Genomic DNA, 24619 nt, shown 5'->3' with positions numbered 1-24619 from the left:
GTGAAACATAGCTTCGAATTGAGCTTTGTCTTTTATTATTGAGAGTAAAATGTTATTTTTTAATTTTTTTTCATTGTTTTACACTTTTTTTTTAATTGTTCACTGCTTTTCATTTCGTTTGCAATGCAGTTGGCAGTGAAAATGAGTTGTGTAAATTGATTTCATTTGAATTCGAATTATATTATTGCTGACCTCTTCAGAGTATGAGCGGATGGAAATGTTTTGTTTCTTATTACATTGGAATAGAGTTGTGTCAATATGTCTGTGTTTGAATATTGAAATATTTCGTTAATATTTTCTATTTCTTCTTTGTTTTTTAGTTCGTGTTTTGTCCTTTTTTAATGTTTTGGAATTGCTACAACTTGGCATATTCAAAGAAAATGTGATATTCAGATCATGCATCACAGCCAAATAGATGTTTTCATTGGTTTAGATTACATGGATGTTTCTCACATGCACAATTATATAATGCATGTTCCGAGTCAACAAACTAGACAATTTCTATATGTGCATAGACACTGGGACAAGAATAGCATTCAATATGCATTCTCAAAGAAATAAGTTAAATTTTAAGTAAAAATAATTTTATTTTCTAAACATTGTGTATTTACATTACACACATATAACACATAATTGCTTGCATACATGCGTTTATATTATCCACATCATTCAGGAGACTTCATTTTTCATACAGCACACAGGATCTGGTTTCTGACATACAAAAAACACACTTCTGTACTCATAAGACATCATTGATCTTGGGTTTTGGGCATAAGGTGTAGGTATATTTAGTTCCTCTTTCTGTTTGAAAAAATAAATACATAAATTAAATGCCATTCAAGTAAAAAGCAAAGGAAAACCAGATTTTATGTTTCTTTATAAATATAGTACACACATAATTCCAATATATAACAAAATAGATCTACTATTTATAATTTTATGTTTAATCTATAATTAACAATTATAGATTAAACATAAAATATATAGTAGTCTGATTAATACGGTTAATCTTTGCATGATATGGCATGATTATAATATGAATATACATAATTCAAGAATTGGAGCTAACATTCACACAAAAGTCACAGGAAATTTTTCATCCTGTTTTTATAGCTTTTAAACAAAGGCTATTTTAGAATACACTTCTAATATTGAGGTATTGGCAACAAGGACAATAATTGAGCTGAAATTCCCAAACTTCCACACCAGATTAGAGGAATGGTATTTGGTCTGAGAGATTTTATACCACTTTCAAATGAACTGAATTTCAAAACTAATTCAAACTATATATATGAGTGTGTGGATCAACAATTGGTAAAAAAAGATGAAAAATATATTGTTTATAAAGCAAAACAAAACAAATTGTTATTATCTAACTATTGCAATACAAAAAGATTCAAAAACACATAATCATTTTCTTTCCAAATAACCTTATCGGGAAGAATATTGATACCTCCAAGAGAAAACGAATATTTGGATAAAAATTTACCAACTGCTGACTCAAGTTACTTTCTACAATTAGTCTATTGTAGTCTAAAGTTGAGAAAGCATGCACACATATATAAGTGGTAAAAAATACTATCAATAATTCCTGGACACTACTGATATCTGAACAATTACCTGAAACAAGAAAAATGGTGTTCCAAAACCTGTTAATTCAATTAAAGGGTCTTAATTTGATGGCACTTTCATTTTTTTTTTATATGTAGTCTTCTTTAAAATAATTTCTGACCCATTGATTTTCATCTTAAATTTTCAGGCAGCATTACTTAAAATAAATATGAAAATGTCATTTCATAATCCACTAATACTGTAAAGAATCTGTGAAACAGCTTTTCTGGACAGCTAGTCATACTAGGAAGATACTTTTACAGATATTTTAACGGATGACAAGCTAATCCCTCCTGGCCTTTGTGACAAAAATGAAAGTCTTTGAAAAATTACAGTAACATCTTTATTAGAACAAATCTTGGGATCCAGTGATTAAGATATGATTATTCCCTATCAGAGATCCAATTAAAATTAGGTGAGAAGTGAGGCAGTGAGTTGAGCAAATTGTCTCCTTGGAATTTTGAACTGAAATTTCTCAAGATGTTTTATTCAGAGCATTTTGAGCTGTACTGCTATTTAACACATTCGCTGCCACGATCCAGGCCATCTATCTATTTAGATGACCCCTTCTTTGCTATCTTTTAACTGTAGTAGAGAAGGTGTCATCTAATAACATAGATGTTTCATACAATTACATATTATTTGTAACACACAGGTGCATTTGTGGCAGTCAATGTGTTAGAGATTTGTTATTTATGTTTTTGTTGATTTTTGTAAGCTTTTTTCTTTTTAATTACTTTCTTATTTAACTTTAAAACAGAATTTCAAATGCAGCATTCATCAATATGAGGGGGGGGGGGTGTTATTTGTTTTTTTTTTTTTTTTTTTTTTTTTAAACACAGCAATAAATTCTACAATTTTTTACCATTAAAAATAATTTATATAGGAACTTAATACTCTATACAAAATTAAAAATATTAATCTTGAAATTTGAACATTGATATTACTTTATTAAAACTCATAATGGATATATAATGCACCTTTCAGTCTGAATTTTTTTTCAAACATTGCAATAAATCCAACAATTTTTTGTCCTGTGAAAAAAATATCTGCAAAGAACAAAAATAATAATCTATATAAAATAATAAAAATGCATTGTCGTGGCTGGTTTGTGAGTGCTTTGAATAAATAGGAAAATAGAAAACTTAAGAACAAATTTATTGCAGATTCGTTCGAGTTACTCTGCTCAGTAACTCCTTCTTCTCCAAGAGCAAACATTCAAATGACCTCACTCTTTTAATTAAACTCGCGCTAGTTGTCCAGCGCCATCTATGAACGTTTATTTCCTAACGCTTCAAAATCCAATCACTACAAGCATTAATTCAGAAATTTGAATCTCTATACTGCTTTATTAAAACTTAAGGTAACTGCATTGTAGGGGAAAATACGTTTTTTCCAAACAACCAAAAATAAATACTCATCATTTCTCAATTTAATATTTTCAAATAAAGAAATATAATTATTTAAAATGCAATATATATAAATTTTTACATCTCTTTTTCAAAATTAGAAAAAAATAAAGTCATAAGAAATATAACATACATAAGGCTAAAGAATTTCACAATATTTATTTAAACCCTACACAAAACAATTTTTATTTTCCAATATAAGTTGTATAAACCTACACAAAGAAGTGCACAAAAAAAATTTTTTAAACTTAATTTTGAACTAAATGCTGTAACTTAAATCAATTAATTCAAATAATAATCCTTTAATATTTCTTTAAAAACAAAGTTTTTTTTCGAAGTAAAATTTCAATTTTTAACAAAAAATAATTTCACAAATTAATTATTCAAAGCTAAATAAAAATTTAAAAAAAAAAAAAAAAGAACAAGAAAGGCTATGATGCAAACATAATCATTATGCAGAATAAGGTTAAATGCATCAAACTAAGGAATGCACAAAAGTAAGGAATAAGAGATAGAAAACAGAGAAAGATAAAATCTTCTTCATAAAGATTGGCTATAGTAATAGATAAATAGATATTTATATTTTCATAATAGCAGATTCACAATTGAAAGAGATTTTAAAATATCATTATACAAATCTCTACTAACAGTATGGATGAATGTACGTGTAAGTCTCTAAAAGCTAGAACGTTTGACTGAGAACTACCCAAAATTAAACCATATATGCTTTGGAGGGTCAAAATATGCACCTAAAAGTTTTTTTAAAAAATTTTGAATTAATTTAAAACAAAGCAAAATTTTGACATTTTCCCACCATAACTTCCGAAAATATAACAGCACAAAAATGATTTTTACACCATCTTAAAATCTAAAAAACTATCTAATAATGATACTGATTTGATAGTCATGCAAATCTTTCCTGAATTGCAGCATTTTTTTTTAATATTTTTTTTTTTTTTTTAAATATTGTATTGTGTGATTTTCTCCTGTTGTCAAAAGCTAAGAATGAAGGATTATGTGCATACTCTCCAACATTGGCTACTCAGACATCCATAGCACTTCTTACAGATATGTTACATATAACGAATAATCATAAATTACTGAAGAATAGATATTTCTAAAGAATTCTAATTAATTAAAACATTAATCAAAATTATTTAGCATACATATAAGTGAAATATGTCTAAATATACAAATAAAATAATTTTAATTAAAAAAACACACAATACGATTTTGATGATCAAACAAATTAATACTGTTTGTCAGATAATTACATTTTCTTTATTAAATAGCACACATTTATACTTTTTAAAAATCATCACTGCTCAGTTTAGCATCATAGCAAATTCCCATATGCATTTTGTCATGGGGAACGACTCCAGTGTTTTTGCATTCATACAGCAACAATATTTCACTTTTTTGTTTTTAAACCATGCTAAAAAAATTTTTTTTCACAAATTCTCAACATTGCCATGAGTGAGTATTCGGAAAAAGAGTATTTTGAACGTTTTCTGTAGTTTTTCACAATATATCCATAAGTCTACAGTTTTCGTCTAATTTCCGCAGCAATGACAGAAAATCTATAGTTGTTGATGGGTATGATTCGATGTAATTTCTGTATAGTTTAAAAGACCAATAAGAAAGTAAAGTTCCAATATTGTGAAAGTTAAACGATGGATGAAATAGACAATTACACTTTTCATAGAGTTATGATGTCATAGGATACATATTTCACAAGAGCACATTTAATTTGCAACCAGGCGCAGTGTTCTTAATTTCAACCAATCATGTTATAGATTAGTGTTGAAAAGGACAGAAACTTTAATTTTGAAAGGGGAAATGTAAACAAATTATGATCTTCTGTGTTTGAATTATCTTTTTCATTCATTTTTTGTGAATGCAATCCTAAATGTCGATTCTAATACAAATACAATTTTATAATCAATGATAAAGTTTCATATGTGACATCGTATTTCACCACATCCCTGATCTAATAGTACAATATTATCATATTTTACATTGGTTTATATCGAAATTAATTATAATGGGCAAGGTAAGCCTTTTACATCGAAGAAGCTGAATAATGAAACTTTTTAAAATCATGATAACAGGGGTGTTTGTGGGACCCCAAAAAATCCCCTGAAACTTTTACGGACTTACTACCGGCATTTTGGAGTTTCGAGAAGGGGGGGGGGAGAGAAATGAAAAATTACAATTATGAAGTATTGAATGACCTAATTATAAAAGTTCAATGAATTACTTTTTTTGCAAAATTAATAACCATAAATTTTCAAACATATAAATTACTACATTTTATGCAAATATTTTAAATTACCTGAATTAATTCTTTTAAAAAAAATTATCTAATTTCTGCTGCTTTTTTTTTATTTTCTGATGTTTGTGGGCTTGTCTTTCTTTTGTGGTGAACTTCATAATTGCAGGAAGGTTGACTTTTATTTTCCTCATTTACAGTTGAAGAAATTTCCTCGAGAACAGCACATGCAGAGGTAGAAGCAGTTTGCTTTTCTGCTAATGTAGAAGGTTTTTCAGAGACTTTTATAGGTGACTCATCTGAAATACATGTTTTTAAGTCCTCTTGATATGTTTTCCAACTTCTGTTCATATTCAGTAAGAGATCTTTGTGAATTGGATCAGTCATTGGATTTTTTGAGCCATATTTTTCACATGAGGTTTCTTTAGAAGCCATTAAATCATATTTAATAGTCTGCACTGCATCTAGGAAATCAATCTTAAGAGAGGTTCTATAGTCACTGACAAGTGTATCCATTAAGTTGAATGCACTTTCCACTAATGGGCCATGGAAGCAGCTAAGGCAGGCTTTGACCAATTTAGCCAATGTAGGATACTTATAATCATTTGTGAAATCATCTTTTAAATTAAAAACTTTAGACCAATATTTATCAATTGTACACTTGACTTGATTTCCACTTTCATCAGATGTGTAGAGCATTTCTTTGGTGATATCAATATCACTCTGGTATAACCTTATTTCAGCTTCTACTTTTGACTTTTCATTATCACTAAAAATATGGGACATAAAAGATGATAATTTTTCAAAAGCTAATATTGTACTGGTTTTACCTCTTAGCTCTGGATCTAATGCTGTAAAACTAATTAGATATGAATTTTTAAGGGGTAATTTCTGTTTCATATGCTGAAATTTCAAAGTGAAATTCTCTTGCGTACATAAATAAAAAAAATATTTCAATAAGCGAAACGAAAAATTTACACGTGCATCAATAAATGAAACGAAAATTTTACACAGCGGAGAAAAAAAAGTTGCGAAGCGATCAATGACAAATAGCTAATACGGCGAAAAATCCCCCTTCTCTACTTATTGGCGCCACGCCCGGAGAGATAAGACCTATGAACCCAGAGTCACGTTATCGCACATCTGGTCGAACGAAGTCTCTCCCTTTTTTTTCTGCCGCGCCTACTTGCCGAAAAGAATCCAGAAGAGAATGTCCGAGAACCGGGGGAATGAGTCATAACTCGCAATAAGGAAAGAACAAAAAAGAAGTTTTTTCCCCCTTTTCACGCATTATCATTGCCTTTGGAGAAAGAAAGGAAAAGTTTTCACCACACACACTGACCTTGCGTTTTCTGCTTTCAAAGCAAACAAAATTACCCAGATCAAAATAAATTATTCATTATTATTCTTACTTCCTTTTGAACGACGATCCCCGGAATTTCCGGGTATCCCGGAGCACAAACACCCCTGCTGATAAACTATTTTTATAACTCAAACACATTCTTGAGAGACTATAATTTTGCTTTGTATTTTAAATACAAGCACTGTATTAAATATGGGAAAGATTACCTTATTAGGGTAGTTAACTACAGCAAGATTAATTATGATTTAAGATCATTATTAACAAATAGAAGTTTCATCTTCTATAGTAAGTCCACTTCTTTTTAAATGCCTTATGAACCGAATATTGTTTTTATTTTATGTATTTTGATAAGCATACAAGCACACACACACACACCTAAAAACTTGAATTTCTGACTGTTTCAAAGTCTTTTCTTTAACTCAATATAATCAGTCATGCTGCCTAATTTTCAACACAAGCAAAAAAAATCTCCTTTTGAGAACTATTAAATTTATTACATATATCATTGGAATATTTCATATGCCATTACTTTGATTTCTGTTATAAATATAATTCTCACATTATTAACATACTGAAACGAATTAAGTTAAAAAGAAAAGATTCAAGTAAACAAATCAGTATGAAAAGGCAAAAATAAAAATTTGTATATTATTGCAGCATATCTTAAATGAATCAACTATACATCACTTAAAAGGAGTCATAAAATAAATAGAACTAACTAATTTCATTTTGAAATGCAACAGATATTACAAAAATCTTGAAATGCAGAATTTGTTTAAATTCTTAATCTTGTGTCATACGAAAGTAGAGCAGTGATTGGTTGGCAATTAAGACACTGCCTCCAGTTGAAAGATGAATATGCACTTATGCAATATGTACATGGACTAGTCTCCATAAGAAAATTAAAATAACACAGCTTTAAAATCTAATAATTTGATGGAATCCTGGATATCAAGTTATATCCCAACAATTCAACTGAAATCAAATATAATATCCTCGGCGAACCAACTGGTCACAAGAGGCAAATAGTAATAAATACTCACCAGCAAAATAAAGCCATATTTCAAAATGATTGACCTAATTTCTTCATAACTTGGTTCAATAGAGTTTTCATTGGGTATATCAGCATGATGATAAAGAAGAGGACCTAAATTAATCCAATAGCCACCTGGTTTAAGAATATTCCATGTAGTATCAATGTAATCAATTACATTGTTGGCGGTATCAATGAAGAAGCAAGTGCATATGCAATCCCAGACATCTGGGGATAAAAAAATTTGGTATTATTATTATTATTACTTTTCAAGTATGACATGAGCATGGAACAAAAAAAGTTAAAATACTAAATTGTGCCAAATAAACACTGAGAAATAAAATTAATATGATTAATCGGACAATCAAATGAATAAATTAATAAAACTTCTTAAAATATTAGAGAATTATGATATAAAAAATAAATAAATCTGAAGAATGGTCAAATTCAATTCAAGAAAAGTTGGTATCTATGTTTTTGCAAAGATGTGTTATATTCAAGATAGGCCTTATTTGTCATAATTACATTTCATAATGAGACATCCAAAACTTTTCCCTCTCTTTCCAATTTCTTTTTTTTTTTATATTAAATAAATGTTTGTAATTACATTAAAAAATTTTGAAGGAACTTCTTAGATTGAAAAAAAAAGTGTTTCAATTAAACATTTTCTAAAAGATGATACAGATTTTGTATCATCAAAGGATTACGATTTCACTTCCCTTGTTTCCTCTCTCCTCTAATCATTAAGCAGATCCTGTTACTGTGTGGTCTATGCAATCCAGTCACACTATGTGTATAAGGTAGATTGACTGCTAATGAAAAAACAAAAATTTCAATCTCATAGGCGACTGGAGGAAAAACAGACCTAATATAACAATGATTTGAAATTATAAGAAAGAAATGTTCTGTTTACTTGAGAAAATCCACCTGTAATAAAAATAGTCAAATAACTTTCTGTAAATCTAATAACGAATAAATAGAAATTCAGTTAATAGTAAATATATTGTTATTTTTCATATAAATTTTATTTTTGTGGGTAAATTTTGAGAAATCGGAAGGGAAAAAGCTCTACGAAAGTTTTCCTGAATCAAATGTTATTTTCATCATATGTCACTGAAACCTATTGTTTACAAAATATCGTATAATGTTATTTCAATAAAATTGGATTGTATGGGCTTTGCAAAACTTTTTTCAAATATCATTTCACACTACTGAGGACTGCATTACAAAAATTATATATATATTTCAAGAAACACACATACAATGTAAAAAAACTCATTCTTAATCAGAATTATCATTTCTAATTGCATTTTAATTGAATTTCCCATTACAACATGGAAATAATTTTATTAATTATCTTGAAATTAATAATACAACAATGTTACAGAAGACAAGATGCAAGTTTTATATAAGATTAAAATTTTCTTTAATCTATTGTATAACTAAATTCATTTTATTTAATTTAAAAGCAAACTGACAATAAATAATCAAATACTAAATATGTTTATTCACACTACATACATTCCAAATGCTTATTTTAGAAGCATTATTAAAAAAAATATTAAAAACTCTATTTATCATTGCTTATTTCAACTTAATTCTCAGGAAAAGATTTAATAAAATTATGCATTTTTTACAACAGATAATATATAATTAATCCATTAGAAGCTGTTATGAATATTTTTTGACAAAGTTTTTTTAAAGATCAATGGATTATTAATTGAACACATAACAAATTAGTTCATCATTAAGAATGTATGTGCTTTAAAAACCTTATAAGCAATATTTTTAAATTGCGATTTTTATAATTTAAAAGTCTCAAAAAAACAAAAAAAAAAAAACATGGATGTATAGTGCAGTTTGATTCATTGTACTAAAAGATCCTACAAACACTGCTGCAAATCAAAATATGTTATTGAGATGATATGAGAAAGGGTTTAAAAATTTAATGAATGGTTAAATAAAATATTTAATCTTTAGACTATGATTAAAAAAAATTTATACTCTCCTCTTCAGGTGCAGATTTAAATGAAGAAATAGAAAAATGATTTCATCTTTTCCAAGTTATTGGAAGATAAATCTATGTCCTTCTAGACTGTCCATCGAGTTACCTCTTCTTTCTTATCACATTAGCAATAAATCGACAAAGAGGCATGTAATAACACAATAGTGCAAACTTAATATTAGAAAAAAGATGATTACAGATTCATTCAATCAATAGTGCAAGAGTGATTTTTTAGTGGCACAGCATATATGTACCAGACCATTCACAGAAATTAATAAAAATCCATCAATACAGCAACTGTTCCACTCATAAGAAAAAGGCTAATTTGAATTAAAGGTACGTAAAATATTAGTTCAAATCTTATAATAAATTTTCATGGCAAGCATCATGATTGAGAAAAGATTGAATAATAAATTTGTACCTAAATTGTTATAAATTTCGATGTAGCTACCAGCAGCCATTGAGAAATCCACCTTTTCAGGAATATCACATGGATTGGCATCTGGGAAACGCACCATTTGAACCTGATCATAAGACTTTAAGTTGTTGTAATATTGGTGAACCCAAGGATAAATTTTGAAAATGTCCACGCCTTGACACCTGAAGATAAGACAGTTTTAGATTTTTAAAATGGACATTGTACATATTCAAGTTTAAAAAAAAATTGTTATTTTAAATATGTTTTTGTATAATATAATGAATATATAAATATATAATGCTACAATAAATTTCATTAGTTTCTATTTAGTGTAACATTTTTTTTTTGAAAGTTTAGAAATTAAATGCAGAACAATTTTTATTCAATACTATAATCTGTGTTTAGCATTAAATTTACTTATACTGCAATAATACATAATTGAAAATTTTTAAATCAGAAATCCATGAGATTGGAGTTCCTAAATATAACGTTAATTGTCTTCAGATTTCTATAAAAAAAAATGAAGAAAAGTAAATATGTAAGCAAATTATTTAGTACTAGATTTTAAAAACTAATTGACTCATTAAATAAAAACTGTTGATGGCTTTATACTTTTAAATAGGGATAATATAGAAAAAATATTTCATTTACAAGTAATTGAAAAATAGGGAATGAAAAAAAAAATAGGTCTAATTTTATTGTTTATTATAAAAATAAATTTTAAAATAGTCAATGAAATCAAATCTGAAAAAATTCAACTACTCAATTAATAACATCAATCCTCATTTTTTAAAATAAAATTCTTAAGAGAAAAAAACATTTAATTGAAAAACGTAATGTTCCAAGAAGCTGCTGTTCTTTTACATTCCAAAAGTAGTCATTAAACATTAAAGGAAGAATATGCAATTTATATTTTTAGTCAAAGTAATCATAAAACACTTCACATGAAATAGGATCAACCCTTAATTCAAAAAACAATAGTGATAACAAATATTTACTAACTTGTTTAAAACAAAATTGGAAGCAAAGAGCATAAAAAGGCTAAATTCATTTCCTTGGCAAGAATAGCCCCTTCGTGCAATTTCATATGGTAGTCTACCTAGTCCAGCACCAGGAACTAGAATTTGTATATTTGGTTTGTCCCTATAATACATTAAGTATATAAGATATACTTTGAATGAATAATGAACATAAAATCATGGAAGAATAAAATTTTTTCGTTTAGTAAATTTATATCTTAATTTAGCTCTTTGTGGAACTTTTTTTTAATTGAATAACTTTAAGTATACAGAAAAAATATTTTAAAGTAGATTATCCAAATTGATGAAAGAATTGTGACGATAATACCAAATTTCAGGCATAATCTCTCACCATGGACAATACATTGGCTGAACGCTTGCACTTAATGACTGAACCAGACATAAGAGTAGAATCATATGTATTAACAGATAAGAGCACTGTATGAAATAAGAGCAGGAATTAATATGCAAGTACGATGGACATGTTCATTTGGATAGTGCAGTGAAAATTGGCTTTGATGGTCCATGGCAGCAGAAGATCAACTCGAGTGCATTTACTAACAGCACAACATCTCCTAAAGAAGCTCCCCTGGACTTGTATCCATATTTGTTAGATCCTAGATGACTTGAAAATCATGGCTGAACAGATAAGTCCTGATTTCAGTAGGGTTTTTGATAGTAAGATGCAAACCCCATGAAGCCATGGATCCAAGTTGTCAACAAGGCACTGTGCAATTTGGTGGTGGCTCCATAATAGCATGTGCTGTTTTCACATAAGGTCCTCTGGTCTAAATCAACCAATCATTGATAGGAAATGGCTGTATTCAGCTAACTGGAGACCATTTGCCGCCATTCATAGACTTCATGCACGCAAACAACAATGGAATTTTTATGGAGCACCATATCAGAAATGTTCGTGATTGGTTTGAAGAACATTCTAGGCAATAACAATGAATGATTTGATTCATAGATTGCCTGACATGAATGTCATCAATTATTTATGGGACAAAATTAAGAGGTGAGTTGGTGAACAAAATCCTGCACTGTCAATGTTTATACAATTACAGATCAATATTTCTGCAGAGGACTTCCAACGACTTGTTGAGTTCATGCCTCATATGCCATATGGAGTTGCTGCACTTTCCCAGGCAAAAGAAGGTCCAACATGTTATTAGTAGGGATCCCATGACTTTTGTCACCTCAGTATATATACATATATATATGTATGTAGCATAATTTTGATAGATGGCAAAGAATATGGCCCTTTTGGAATTTGAACAATGATTTATTTTACCATGTCAAACATAATTTGTACTCAGCGACAAAGTTAGAACACATTCCTTTGTACCATAAGACAAGAGCAAAAGGGACAGAAAATTTTCTTTTTAGTGATTTTACTAAGAGATTTTGACATGTGCAGACTTAAGAAAGGAAATCTTAGGTATCTTTGAAAAGAATGCTAGGGATTTTTATTCTTTCATCATGGCATGGGAAACAAATAGAAAATTATTTGGATCAGGAAAGAAGACAAAGTTTTAGAATAAGGTAACATGGATTAATTTAATATAAAAAAATTAGGAAACTAACAAGGATTTAAATTAAATTATATCATCACATATCTATAATTTTACAAATTTCTTTAATGAAACTATTGATAGGAATCATCATCTCCAAATTTTAAACAAAATTTTCATAAGGCATTTACACAACATCAAATCATGTAGTCAACATCTATAGAAATTAACAACAAATATTTCAAACAGAAAAGGAAATTGGTAATACTAATACATCAATCTGCACATAAAATATAATTAATATGATAATTATTTTGCAATAAAGCAAATTTTAGCAAAAATATGCAGGGAAGAAGATTTACACTTTGTCCTCGGGAAACCTTAAGGCAATTTCATCCAGTATAGGCTTAAAAGAGGCATCTCTCTCATCTTTTCCTTCGACACTCCATTCTCGATACAGCTGTTTAAATATGGACTGAACTTTTTCCATATCAATCATAGTCACTTCAGAACTAATAACTTTCTATAAATGGATTAAAAAAAAATCAGTATTTAGGCATGTACAATTTATGCTGCATTTTTTTATGCATTGTAATAAACTTTTAATAATTTTACCTTTTTCCTAAATTCATAGATATTTCTTAGTGCAACTCAAACTGCATACACATTAAAATCTACCAAAAAATAAAATCACAGGCTATATTTAATAACTTCAAATAGAATAGTTCATAAAATTTAAAATTTACATTAAAATTATTTTTAAAAAAATGTGTTTAAATGCAAGTTATACCTTTTTAAGGATGCAACAAAGAAACTTTAAGAATAAACAATTATCCCTAAGATTAAAAAAAAAAAAAAGTGCTACCAAAAATATAAATATATATATGAATATAAATATATATATATATATATTTATCTCATTTTATATGCATGATATACTTTTCTTATTTTATATACATGATGCATGAAAAGGATTCAAAAGACATATTTGAAAAAGTTAAAAAATGAACTGGAGGAGAGGGAAGATTGCTACTGAGTGAATATACATTCACACACATAAAAATCAAGTATTAATGAAACAAAAGGCATTGTAAATTTTATAACAAAATTTTAATAAAATGATTGTTGTTTTAGTGATAAATAATACATAAAAGTTTGACTAGGAATACAAAGAAACATCTGTTAGATGACATTTAAATCACTCCTAATAAATTTTTGAATTATAATTATCAATTTATTTTACTTTTGTCAAATTTACAAGTTAAACAGACTGAAATGGAAGGTTGATTTGAAACTTTTAAAATGTTAATTAATTCAATGATTTGCTTTAGTGCATAGCATTTAATTGCAATTCTTAATAGAATTTGTCATAAAATCAAATTTACCTCAAAATTATTTAGAAAAATTATTCTTAAACTTCACTTTCTTCAATAAATGGTTAACGCATATGAATATTTCTATATTAACAACTTTTTTAGAACAATTTCTATACAATTTTATACACTCTATGTATTTAAATATATATTTCGTTTTTCAACTTTGAATCATCTGTGTGAGAAACCTAGCCTTGAACTATGTCGAAATCTCATTATGCTAAGAGATGCATTCTTTTGTTGATTATTTTTCCCATTATGTATAACTACATACATTTTATCTACATTTATATATGTAAATTATAATTTAACATTTATTATATAACATATTAACATTTATATTGTAATTTATAAACTTATATATATATATATATATATATTATTTATATATTTTATTTACAATTAAATATATAAAAGAATTTTTAAAATTCAAAAAGGTTATTCAGTGTCACAATTTATTAAAAAAGGACAAATTAGTACTTTTGTAAAATTTTGAATTTACTTTTTTCATATTCTTGAATATGCACATAAGCTATTTCTTTATTATATACAGTAAAATTGCATATAAGCAGCTTATTTATATTTTTCTTATAATACAATTTAGTAAAACTTAGAAATATGTGCATGGTTGAGGGCAATCATTATAAACAATTCAAGTTGAATGAACACATAAAATTAGGTTAACATTGATCAAAAATCAAATAAGTTAATTTTTGCATTAAAATTAGCATATTTGACTAGGTGTATATTAATGCTTTAAATTGTTGCATTTAATTCCATAAATATTTTAGTCATATTTTGAGTTATTTCTAAAATAAAAAAAAATCCAAATGGCAGGGAGGGGGGATTTATGTGAATCAGCTGCAGAATTTGAAATAAGCACAGTTGTTATTTCAAAATAAAATTAAAGAATGCAATTCTGAAAAGAGCAGATTATAGTGAGGTGATTGCTAAAGAATTACAACAAAAATTATTGAAAGAAAGAAAAAGAAGCCAGCTGGAGTGATCTTTCCAAACATTTCCATATACTCTATAAGAAAGGTACTATCCTTTGCTTAAAAATGTGGACCTACTTTAGATAAGGAAATGACTGCCATGAGTGCTCAGATTTTTATTTTTTGAGTTCTATAAAGAAGTGTTGTGTGCTTTGGAAAGTAGGAAAATCAGTACATATTTTATCTGTCAGCTATTGGCAAACAACACTTACAAAAGATCCATCTTTACTTATATCTAACATTTTTACTGAATCTGATGATCAAACTTTTTTTTTTTGTTTTTTGATTAATCACTAACATGCAGTTAATACAAATGTACCAGAAAATTTAATATGTATGTTGGACAACTGAAATTCGGCACAGAACAACAATTGCAGCCACAAAATAATACAATACATTTCATTTACTTAGAATATTGCATCAAAAAGTATAAACAGATAGGCGGTCAATTCTTTGACAGACATGTTTTGAAATTTGATAAGAATCCACATTTTACATACTTAACATCTGTAAACCAAATTTTATTTATCTAATATGCTATATTTTTGAATTATCATTATAAGTAGGCAAAAGTATAGATTGACCAAAATAAGTTCCTAGACGGATTTGGTTCCAAATTAATATGGATCTAAATTTTTAGATGTTTAACTTGTGCACAAATTTCATCAATCTAGTTTGTTAGGCTGTCTAGTTATCATGTTCACATTCAAGTTATCATGTAGTTGCAGACTTCCTTTAAATAGATTTTGTTCAAAATTTGATGCTTTGCTGAAAAAGGCATTTTTTTCGACTTATTGCATTTGGACAAAAAGAATTTTCTGGACTCAGGGAGGACCTGACAAATTTCGAGTTCAGGTTTTTTGGCATTTCAAACGCTTTTTCACACCACATTTCGCATGCGACAGAATAAAAAGGATTGTAGAAAAAAAGAAAAGAATTACAAACAAACAACACACGAGAGTAGACATTCAAGCTGGCAAAACATTATTTACAGGCAATGATTCAAAACAATGCTAATATAAAAGAATGTAGTTATTGAATGCTAATACTGATTTTGATCTTTAACTTTGAAGATCAGTATAAAAAAATAAAATTTGATTCCAAAGAGAAAAATAATTTATTTTTGAATCTATTTGAAGTAAAGTTATTAACACACATAAATTATATATTTGGTCAGTTTCTTGCCAGGTGTTATGCTTAAATAATTACTAAGTCAGCCAAATGACAATGCTCAAGATTGTAAGTATTTTAATAGTACTTGGTTGTGAAACAAACATGGAAAGACCGGGGCATTGATTGACCATATGGCAGAAATTAGGAAATCCAAAAATGTGACACAAAGCAATGCACAGAAAAATAATTAAAATAATAAATATATTATTAATAAAAAATAATTAAAATGGCAGCCAAAATAGATTTTATATTCATTTTAAAACATTTATAAAAGTAAGAAATTTATAGAATATGATTTTCTCAAAGACATTTCAAGAAGTATATTGTCCAGGTCAAATTTAAATATATATAGGACAACAAATATGAAGTGAAAAACAGTACTTTATTGTAAATATACATCAGTAGCATATTCTAGTAAACATTTCTTTAATGCCCAATGGACCTTTGCAGCATATCTTGGACACAATTATTTTTTTAATTATTTTTTTACAGGTCTTTTATTGACATGATTCAATAGGCATTTCATAAGCCTGTTGAATAATAAGCAGCTCTATTCTGTGTATGAAATTTGGATATGGAAAAAATTTCTACAACCTGGACCTCTTCCTGGGAAGAATTTTGTTTCAAATCTTTGTAGTTTACAAGACATATATAAATGTGAAGTTACAAAACCATGAAATTTAAAAGATAGTTGAACCACACGTTTACATTTTCAATAGAGTCATGATGTCATGAAACTGCCCTCCATTAAATCATTTCATGTACACAATTATAATATGTAAGACAATTAAAATAATACATCTTTAATGTCTGGAAACTTTAGATTATCACAGATTTAATAATTATATCTAAATGACTTACTTGAAATTAAACCTAACCAATATTTCCTCCAAACCAGTAAGTCATCAAAAGAAAATATAGTATTATAATATAAAATAACAACAATGATTAAAAATTAATGAAGAAAAAAGAACATCCATTTTTAATTTGAATTCTTATATAACTACATATGAATTACAAATTATTGAACTATTATTTTGATTGTATATATCAAAGTACTATTAATAAAGTCCAATGTAAGAACTGGCATATAAAAAAATAATTATATATAAAAAATCAGCATCTTTAAAAGGGAAAAGCTACATTTTTATAATATATACAAAAATATTAAATTTCCAGAAATTTATTTCAAAAGTGCAAAAAAATGTCACGTCTTCACTTAGTAAAATGTATACATTTTAATACTTATTTTGATTTTCTGAAGAAAATACTTTGAATTTTAATTTACCAGAAAAAAATTATGGATTTCAACAATAAACAGCTTCCTTCATTATCTGTATATTACTATTATTGGTAATTGCACATTAACCAATGCCAGCAAATTATCTCCAAAAATGTCATGTTTATTGCAATCAGTGATTAATGCCAAAAGATGTCATATTAGTCTATTGATTATGTTTGCCAATGATATGAAGTTAAACCTAAAGTTCACCAAAAGCATGAAGTTAAGCCAAATTTCATCAGTGGTATGCACTTAACATATAAGCACCCTATTATAACACAGTCATGTTTCCCTCATCAACCTTTTCTGCATAATTTTCATAGCATTTTTACTTACTAAATAGTTTCCTTCAATTTATACTACAATTTCTCTGATCAATTAAAAAAGTATTAAAGAAGCATAGTATTGTAATTATATTAAATAAAGAATTGATTCAATATATATAAACCATGAAAATCTAGTTTCACCCAATGGGAAGGCAAAATTGCTATTCTCAAATTCAGTTAATTGTTGTTTGCTTTGTATATTATTTTTTACTTTAAAATGAACTCAAAATATATATCAAGCATTTTAAAGCAGTAATTTTTTCAAAAAGCCAATTTATTTTGTCTTGTGTGATTAGCAATTTGTTTTGTCTTAAATAAAAGTAATTAACTTTAATTGTTAAACTTGAGTGATTCTAGATAGTATCATCTGGTTAAAAACTTGATTAGGAAGATGAAAATAACTATCACAAAAATAAAGTAAACAATCCTATTTCAGACAAATTTATTTAAGCTTAATTCTTTACAATATTAGTACTAAATTATAGGCAATAACATGCAGATTCTTTAAGACACAAAGATCCTTAAAATATTATAAAAGACAAATCATTAATTTTATAGGTTATATATTATTTGATAACATTTCAGAAACTATTTTTCCTTGGCATTGTGTTCTTGCATTGAAAGAATTCTTTGCAGACTCCAGAAATTTTATTTAATATAGCACTCGACTAATTTATGGATACTTAAACTTCATCCATTTTTTACAATTTTTACATTGCATCTATTTTTTTACAATTAAAAGTAGCAATTAAGACATTAATAATATTGTTGGAAAACCAGATGAGAAAATTGTTTTATAAACAAAAATTGCATTCAATAAAAAGCTTTTTTTTTAAAAAAAAAAAAAAATTATTTTAATAAATTACAGTGATAAAGAATTCTTTGACAAAATTTTTGTCTCAATATTCATAAACCTGGTGCAAAGTCAGATCAGAAGATAAAAGTGTTATAAAAAAAACAACCTTGGGATGATGATTATTATACAAGCATGCCCTCCAATATTGGTTACTCAATCATGAATAGCATTTCTTAGCAATAAATCACATATATTATAACAATTATTAAAGAGTAGATATTTCAAAGAAGTTAAAAACGAATATTTTTAAACATTATTTAAGACATTTATTATTGATTAACTAAATTAACACTATTTGTTAAGATATTTACAATTTTGTTTCTTTTTTTAAGTACTTTTGCTTTTCTTAAGTCATTATTGATCAGTTTAATATCACAATAAACTTCCACATTCATTTTTGTTATGAGGAGTGACTCCAGAGTTTTTGTATTCATGATGGAACAAGCTCCTTTTTTTTTTTTAACCATACTAAAAATATCACTACATTGCTATGAGCACAAATTCAAGAAAGGGGCATTTTCAGCGTATTTTGCAGTTTTAAATATATATATCCAATGTTTCTAGTTTTCCTTTATACATCCATAATTCCATGGTTTTCACCTAATTTTAGTAGTAACAAGGGAAATTCCATAGTTTTGGTGGGTATGTATAAGAGTTTAGTAGCTTTTACAAAAAAAAAAAACAAGTAAAAATTACTTACAATATCTTCACTGTGATCAGCATTTTGAAATAAGTGAGCTACATCCTTTATAATAACTTTGATTATTTCGTAATTATGCTCAATTGCTACTCGCACTTGATCCAAATGAATTCTGTAGCCTTTCAAAAGGTCTTGTTGGTGAGGTGATAAGGAAGAAATGTACTTTGTAGAATTGTACAGCCTCTTGAGACTATGCAATCTAAAAGAGTAGGAATTTATTAGAAAAAAGATACTAATTATATCAATTGAATAATGTATTTATATCTTAAAATTAATATTCTAAATACTCTTTAACTCAGCTTGTCAGTAATCATACGTTGACATGAAAGATGATGTATTATATTGCACACAAATATACTAAATACAAATTTACAAAATTTATGACACAATGTGATATTTATTGCATATAGTGCATATTTTGGTTACAGACAAGTTAAGGAGAAAAGTATTGAATTCTGAGATATAATATATATGCTTTTCTATCAAAATTGAAACAAAAATTTCTAACTAAGTATATATATTTATAATGAATTGGAGAAGCTAGTTTGTAATCATAACTTAAAAAAAAAAAAAAAATGTTAGTTCCTTGGAAATCACAATTAACAAATATTAAAGGAGAGAAAAGCATTTTCTCCAGAATGCATTTTTTAAATGATAATTTAAAGTAATTTTTTTATTATACTATTTTTACTAGTTGTTTTTAATAAATTACTGGTTTGCCAAAATTAATAATTACTAAAATATTCAAATATTTTATGTAGCTTGAATTCAAATACTTCTTCAGCAGAAAGCTTTTAAATTGTGGTTGATATGAAATTTGTACTATTTTAGAAGATTTAAATTTGTCAATAGTGCAATACATCTCCTTAATTTATCATCTAAAGTTTTAAAATATTAAACTTCAACTAATCCAATAATATTCTCACAGAAATAAATTAACAAAATAAGACTGTAGGTAGGGGGAAATTATCCAGCACTCAATTTTTTTAAGCATTACAGAACATTTTTTATAATTTACATAATATTTCAAAGGATTATTTAATAAAAAAATTTCCTCACTCAACAAACAATTCTGTGTATCACAGTAAAAATAAATTTTTATGCAATAAACATCACATTAACTTTTTTATACATCTAATTTTATTAGATAGAAAAGTAACAGTTTTAATTTTTTTTTTTTTTTTTTTTTCATTATTGCTTACTTTTGAAGTTAAAATTAAATTGTAAGTACAACAAAAGTATTTTAAAAGCACACTTTAAGGGGAAAAAAAAAAAAAAAAAAAAAACCTACTTTTTATTGAAAATTTCTTAAAAATAACAATTTTTTCAAATTTAAAGCATTATTTAAAAATCCTCCTAAATATCTATATTAAAAATTATTGTAATTCCATTAGTAAATAATTTCTAAAATAAAAAAAATCATTTAGTAATCAGCAAAATTTGTAGTAGAAATTAATTTTAATAATTCCTAAATTTAAAAATGATGTATAAAAAATGAAAATAAGAAAGGGAATCAGATGAAACATTTTTGGATTAACTGATATACACATCGAAAGCACTTAATTGGTTAATCATCCAATATACAACTTCATTGCTTATATGAGTACATAACACCACTCTATACCCCCACAACTAAAAGCATTACAATTATTCATACAGTTTTACAAGTGCACAACTGCCAATTTGTATCTATATTCACATTTGTTTCTAGTTTGGTCTTCACTCCTTGAATGGTATAAATAAACTATGGCATTTCAAAGAATAATAAAGAAGTATTATAAATGCACAAAAAGCAATTTTTATCAACAAAAGACCCGAGACATTTTCTATTACTATCAAATGTTTGCTTACTTTCAGAATGTAATATGCAATATTTAGTTTAATTTGAATAGATTTCCTCTTTTAACATTATTTCAATATTTCTGACACTTTTAGTGGATAATAAACTTTTCCTCCACTTCTTCATACATCCCAAAAACACTTTTATCAAGGCAAAAATAGCGAATTGTTCTAGAATCAAAAATAAAAATCTTACTAATATGAGATTCTTTTTCAGAAATTTGCAAGCTCCACCTACTGAAAAATTCAACATACATCTATTCTTTTATTCCCATGATTACCTGAAAATTCATTTCAATTTCTATGCAAATGTAGCGAAATCATACTGTTCCATTTGACCACAAGCAATATATTTTATAACTGTAAAATTATTGGCATTTTGAACATGATTTGTGCTCATCATTCAGATACAATTAACACATGAAAAGACTGGATGCATTCTTGTTCACATAATTAACATTTTGTAACCTTTTATCTTCAGCTAATAAAACTTAGCGACAGGTTCTGAAATAAAATCATAGTCTATTAATCAATAAAATTACAGCACAATTAATTGGACTATTCTGGAAAATCTGCAATCATCTTGTATGCAAGGTGTTTCCCATCTAGTTTTTGCATTATTTGTCGTACTGGAATTTGACTAAATAAAGTGCATTAGTTTCTTCTAATTTCATTTTGGTTAAAAATAATTCTGTAAAAAGTCTAGCATACATTCTGAATAATAGGACAAAATGTTTCTACAACACATTACCAGCTTTCGTGAATCATTTTTATTTGCAATCAATCATTTGATCAACAAGTCAACAGCTCTGGATATTATAATCTGCTTTCTATTGGTTAAAATTGCTTACATCATTTGGTTTCACATACTGTCCAGATGAAACTTCATTTCCTGAACTAAACTGAACAAACAGCAGTCTCTAAGAAGCATTTTTGTATCAAGCTTCCTTTCAAGAAAATTCGATTAGTCCAAATGCTTTGGAAAGATCAAAACAGAAGCAGTTTCCTTTGTTATGGAAAATTATAATTTTCAGTCTGCTTTAACTAGGATTTCTACATTCCACATATCTTGGATCTACCAAGACTACATAATTCTTTTCTCACAACCTTATGGCATCACCAGTGCAACAAATTGCAAGAAAAAACACAGAAAATCTTAAAAACATGTCTTTATTCCATCACAACACATAAGAGAAAAGAATAAAAACAAGAGTCATGAAAAAAAAAATGATGCAATTACCACATCTAGTGGTAAATTGCTGCTTTTGTGGGTAGACTTCACATTTTTGATTATCAAAATTTCTTAAAATAAGATATTCACAGCTCATAAAAACTTTCCATAATAAATATTGCAATAGTATAAAATCTTACAACTAAAACCAGGAAAGTGTTTTTGTTATTATTTTTTTTTATTAATTTGCAACAAAAAAAATGGATAAGTAAAAATTGATACTCTAGATACAGAATTAAATACTTTACTATGGTACTTTAAATATAAGTACTTAAGAGAAAAAAGTACATCTAGAAAAGGAAAAATTCTAAACCCATTCTAGCCAGTAAGGATGAGACTAGTAATTCAGATGAAATACACTCAAACTGTTTGACAAATATAAGTATTAAGGATGAATATAAGCTATATATATGAGTACACAATTCGAGAAGAAATCTATGAGAAAAATGTAGATTAGAACTAAATACTGAATAGCAATCACAACAGAATATTGTGCAGCAGCTGCTATTATATAAAGCATGCTTCAAGACAATGGCTTAATAGCTAAATCAGACAATTCGAAAGATCTTAATACACACAAATTTAACAGTGAAAAAGAGCTATCATGTGTGAATGTAACCTAATAAGGATAATAAAATGAAAAGATGGAAAGCATCTCAGATAATACAGATTAAATATCAAAATTAGAAATTTTTAAATATATTGCTGGGAAAAGCATTACAACCATTTCATACGAAAAGCATTAAATTAAAATTAAACATAATCAATATTCCAAAATAAAAAACTGGTAACTAAAGACAGTTGCTAAAGAATATATTCAGAATTATATAATTGGGTATGATGATATAACTATAGAAGTAGCATCTCCATGATCTGTTTGTATTATTCTTCATAATAATTACATAAATCAATCTAAAGGTATTTTATCTACAATCATATTTTATTCAAATATTTCATATCTAATCACAAATCTTGAAAATAAATATTGATCTTTGTAACACATATTTGTTCAAGAGAAATATCATACAATTCTTCATTGGCTGAATCTGAATAATAATATGTCTTTTTACACTCCTTTTAAGCAGATAAATGGAAAAAGAGAAAAAAAAATTGAAGATGAATAAAACTTAAAACAGAAGAAATATAAAAATTCTCTACAAAAAATGTCTTTTATAATTAAAAAAATATTCCCTGAAGTAGAAACCAAAACTTTTCTTTGGGCTATGAATACTTTCATATAAATACAAAACAAAGAAAAAATACATATGCAAGGTAATCAAATTTTTAATTTACATTTAATGCTTGAATTATAGAAAATAATACTTCATTATATTTCCTACAATCTGTTTTTTATTTATAAGTTTTGATCAGTTTAATAACTTTTTTTGCAATTACAGTTCATTATTCTATATGTTAAATTTTGAAAAATCTTCTATTAAACCTTAAGTCATCTTTAATTACATTAATTGAAAAATACAAAAGATTAAATTTGAGTAATTAATATAACTCATAAGCTTAAAGATTATGCAACACTCTAAAAACAAAGTATGTAGAAATTAGTCATATCAAAATCTAAAAATATAAGTTCTAGATAACAATATCAGTAAATAATCACTTGAACAAATTACTGATGGAATGAGACTAATACTCGAAATACATATAAAAATGAAAATCCAGATATCTTTAAAATGTTACTTATAAACAAGCGTAAGAAATAAATTAAAATTCTAAACTTCTGAAACCTGCATAACTTAAATAAATACAAAATACTAAGCATTTCAATTAAATAGAAACATCTTTCACTATTTTTCATCAAAAGAAATTTGTTCCCACGAAAATAACAAGCAAAAAAAAATTTATATCTTACAATTACCAGAAAAATGTTTATTAAAACTGCTTCATGAATTTCAATAAATATTAAGATTTAAGGGGAAAAAAATCGTTCATACTTGTAACTTCTGAAAGCATTAACAATCCGTTGAAAATGTTTTCGTTCCAATTCTTCTTCAGTTTCCTCAGGTTCAGGTTCACAGTCATTAGAATTTTCTTTATTGTTAATAGTTTGATTGGCATTATCATCAGGTAAGGAACTGGAAACTAAAACATTATTTAAACTGTCAGTTTCTTCCATACTGTGAACAGTCTAATCCACTAACGATATGCTCTGTAGCAAAAGTAAACAATGAAAGGCAGGTAAATA

General features: G+C 26.9%; 1 protein-coding gene across 1 annotated transcript; it reads right to left on the bottom strand.

The window, feature by feature from the left end:
• Positions 1 to 567: 567 nt before the first annotated feature.
• LOC129969157 (carnosine N-methyltransferase-like) lies at positions 568 to 24619 on the bottom strand. Its single transcript, XM_056083591.1, has 7 exons — positions 24369 to 24619; positions 19350 to 19548; positions 13007 to 13167; positions 11114 to 11254; positions 10115 to 10293; positions 7699 to 7916; positions 568 to 801 (listed from the first exon to the last, which is right to left on the bottom strand). The coding sequence occupies exons 1-7, from the start codon at positions 24548 to 24550 to the stop codon at positions 670 to 672; spliced, it is 1212 nt and encodes a 403-aa protein (XP_055939566.1). The 5' UTR covers positions 24551 to 24619; the 3' UTR covers positions 568 to 669.

The sequence above is a fragment of the Argiope bruennichi genome, chromosome 1 (genome assembly GCF_947563725.1).
Source record: "Argiope bruennichi chromosome 1, qqArgBrue1.1, whole genome shotgun sequence".
Classification (NCBI taxonomy): domain Eukaryota; kingdom Metazoa; phylum Arthropoda; class Arachnida; order Araneae; family Araneidae; genus Argiope; species Argiope bruennichi.
The sequence above is the reverse complement of the archived record's forward strand: the minus strand, read 5'-3'. Positions and strand labels throughout refer to the sequence as shown.

What these genes read in the sequence shown, in the direction of transcription:
- LOC129969157 (XM_056083591.1), bottom strand. Translation starts at nt 24,550, where the DNA reads ATGGAAGAAACTGACAGTTTAAATAATGTTTTAGTTTCCAGTTCCTTA. An exon ending in AATGCTTTCAGAAGTTACAA is followed by an intron (nt 19,549 to 24,368) that starts GTATGAACGATT and finishes CTACTCTTTTAG; the next exon opens with ATTGCATAGTCTCAAGAGGC. An exon ending in CGAAATTTATAACAATTTAG is followed by an intron (nt 7,917 to 10,114) that starts GTACAAATTTAT and finishes TTTTATCCCCAG; the next exon opens with ATGTCTGGGATTGCATATGC.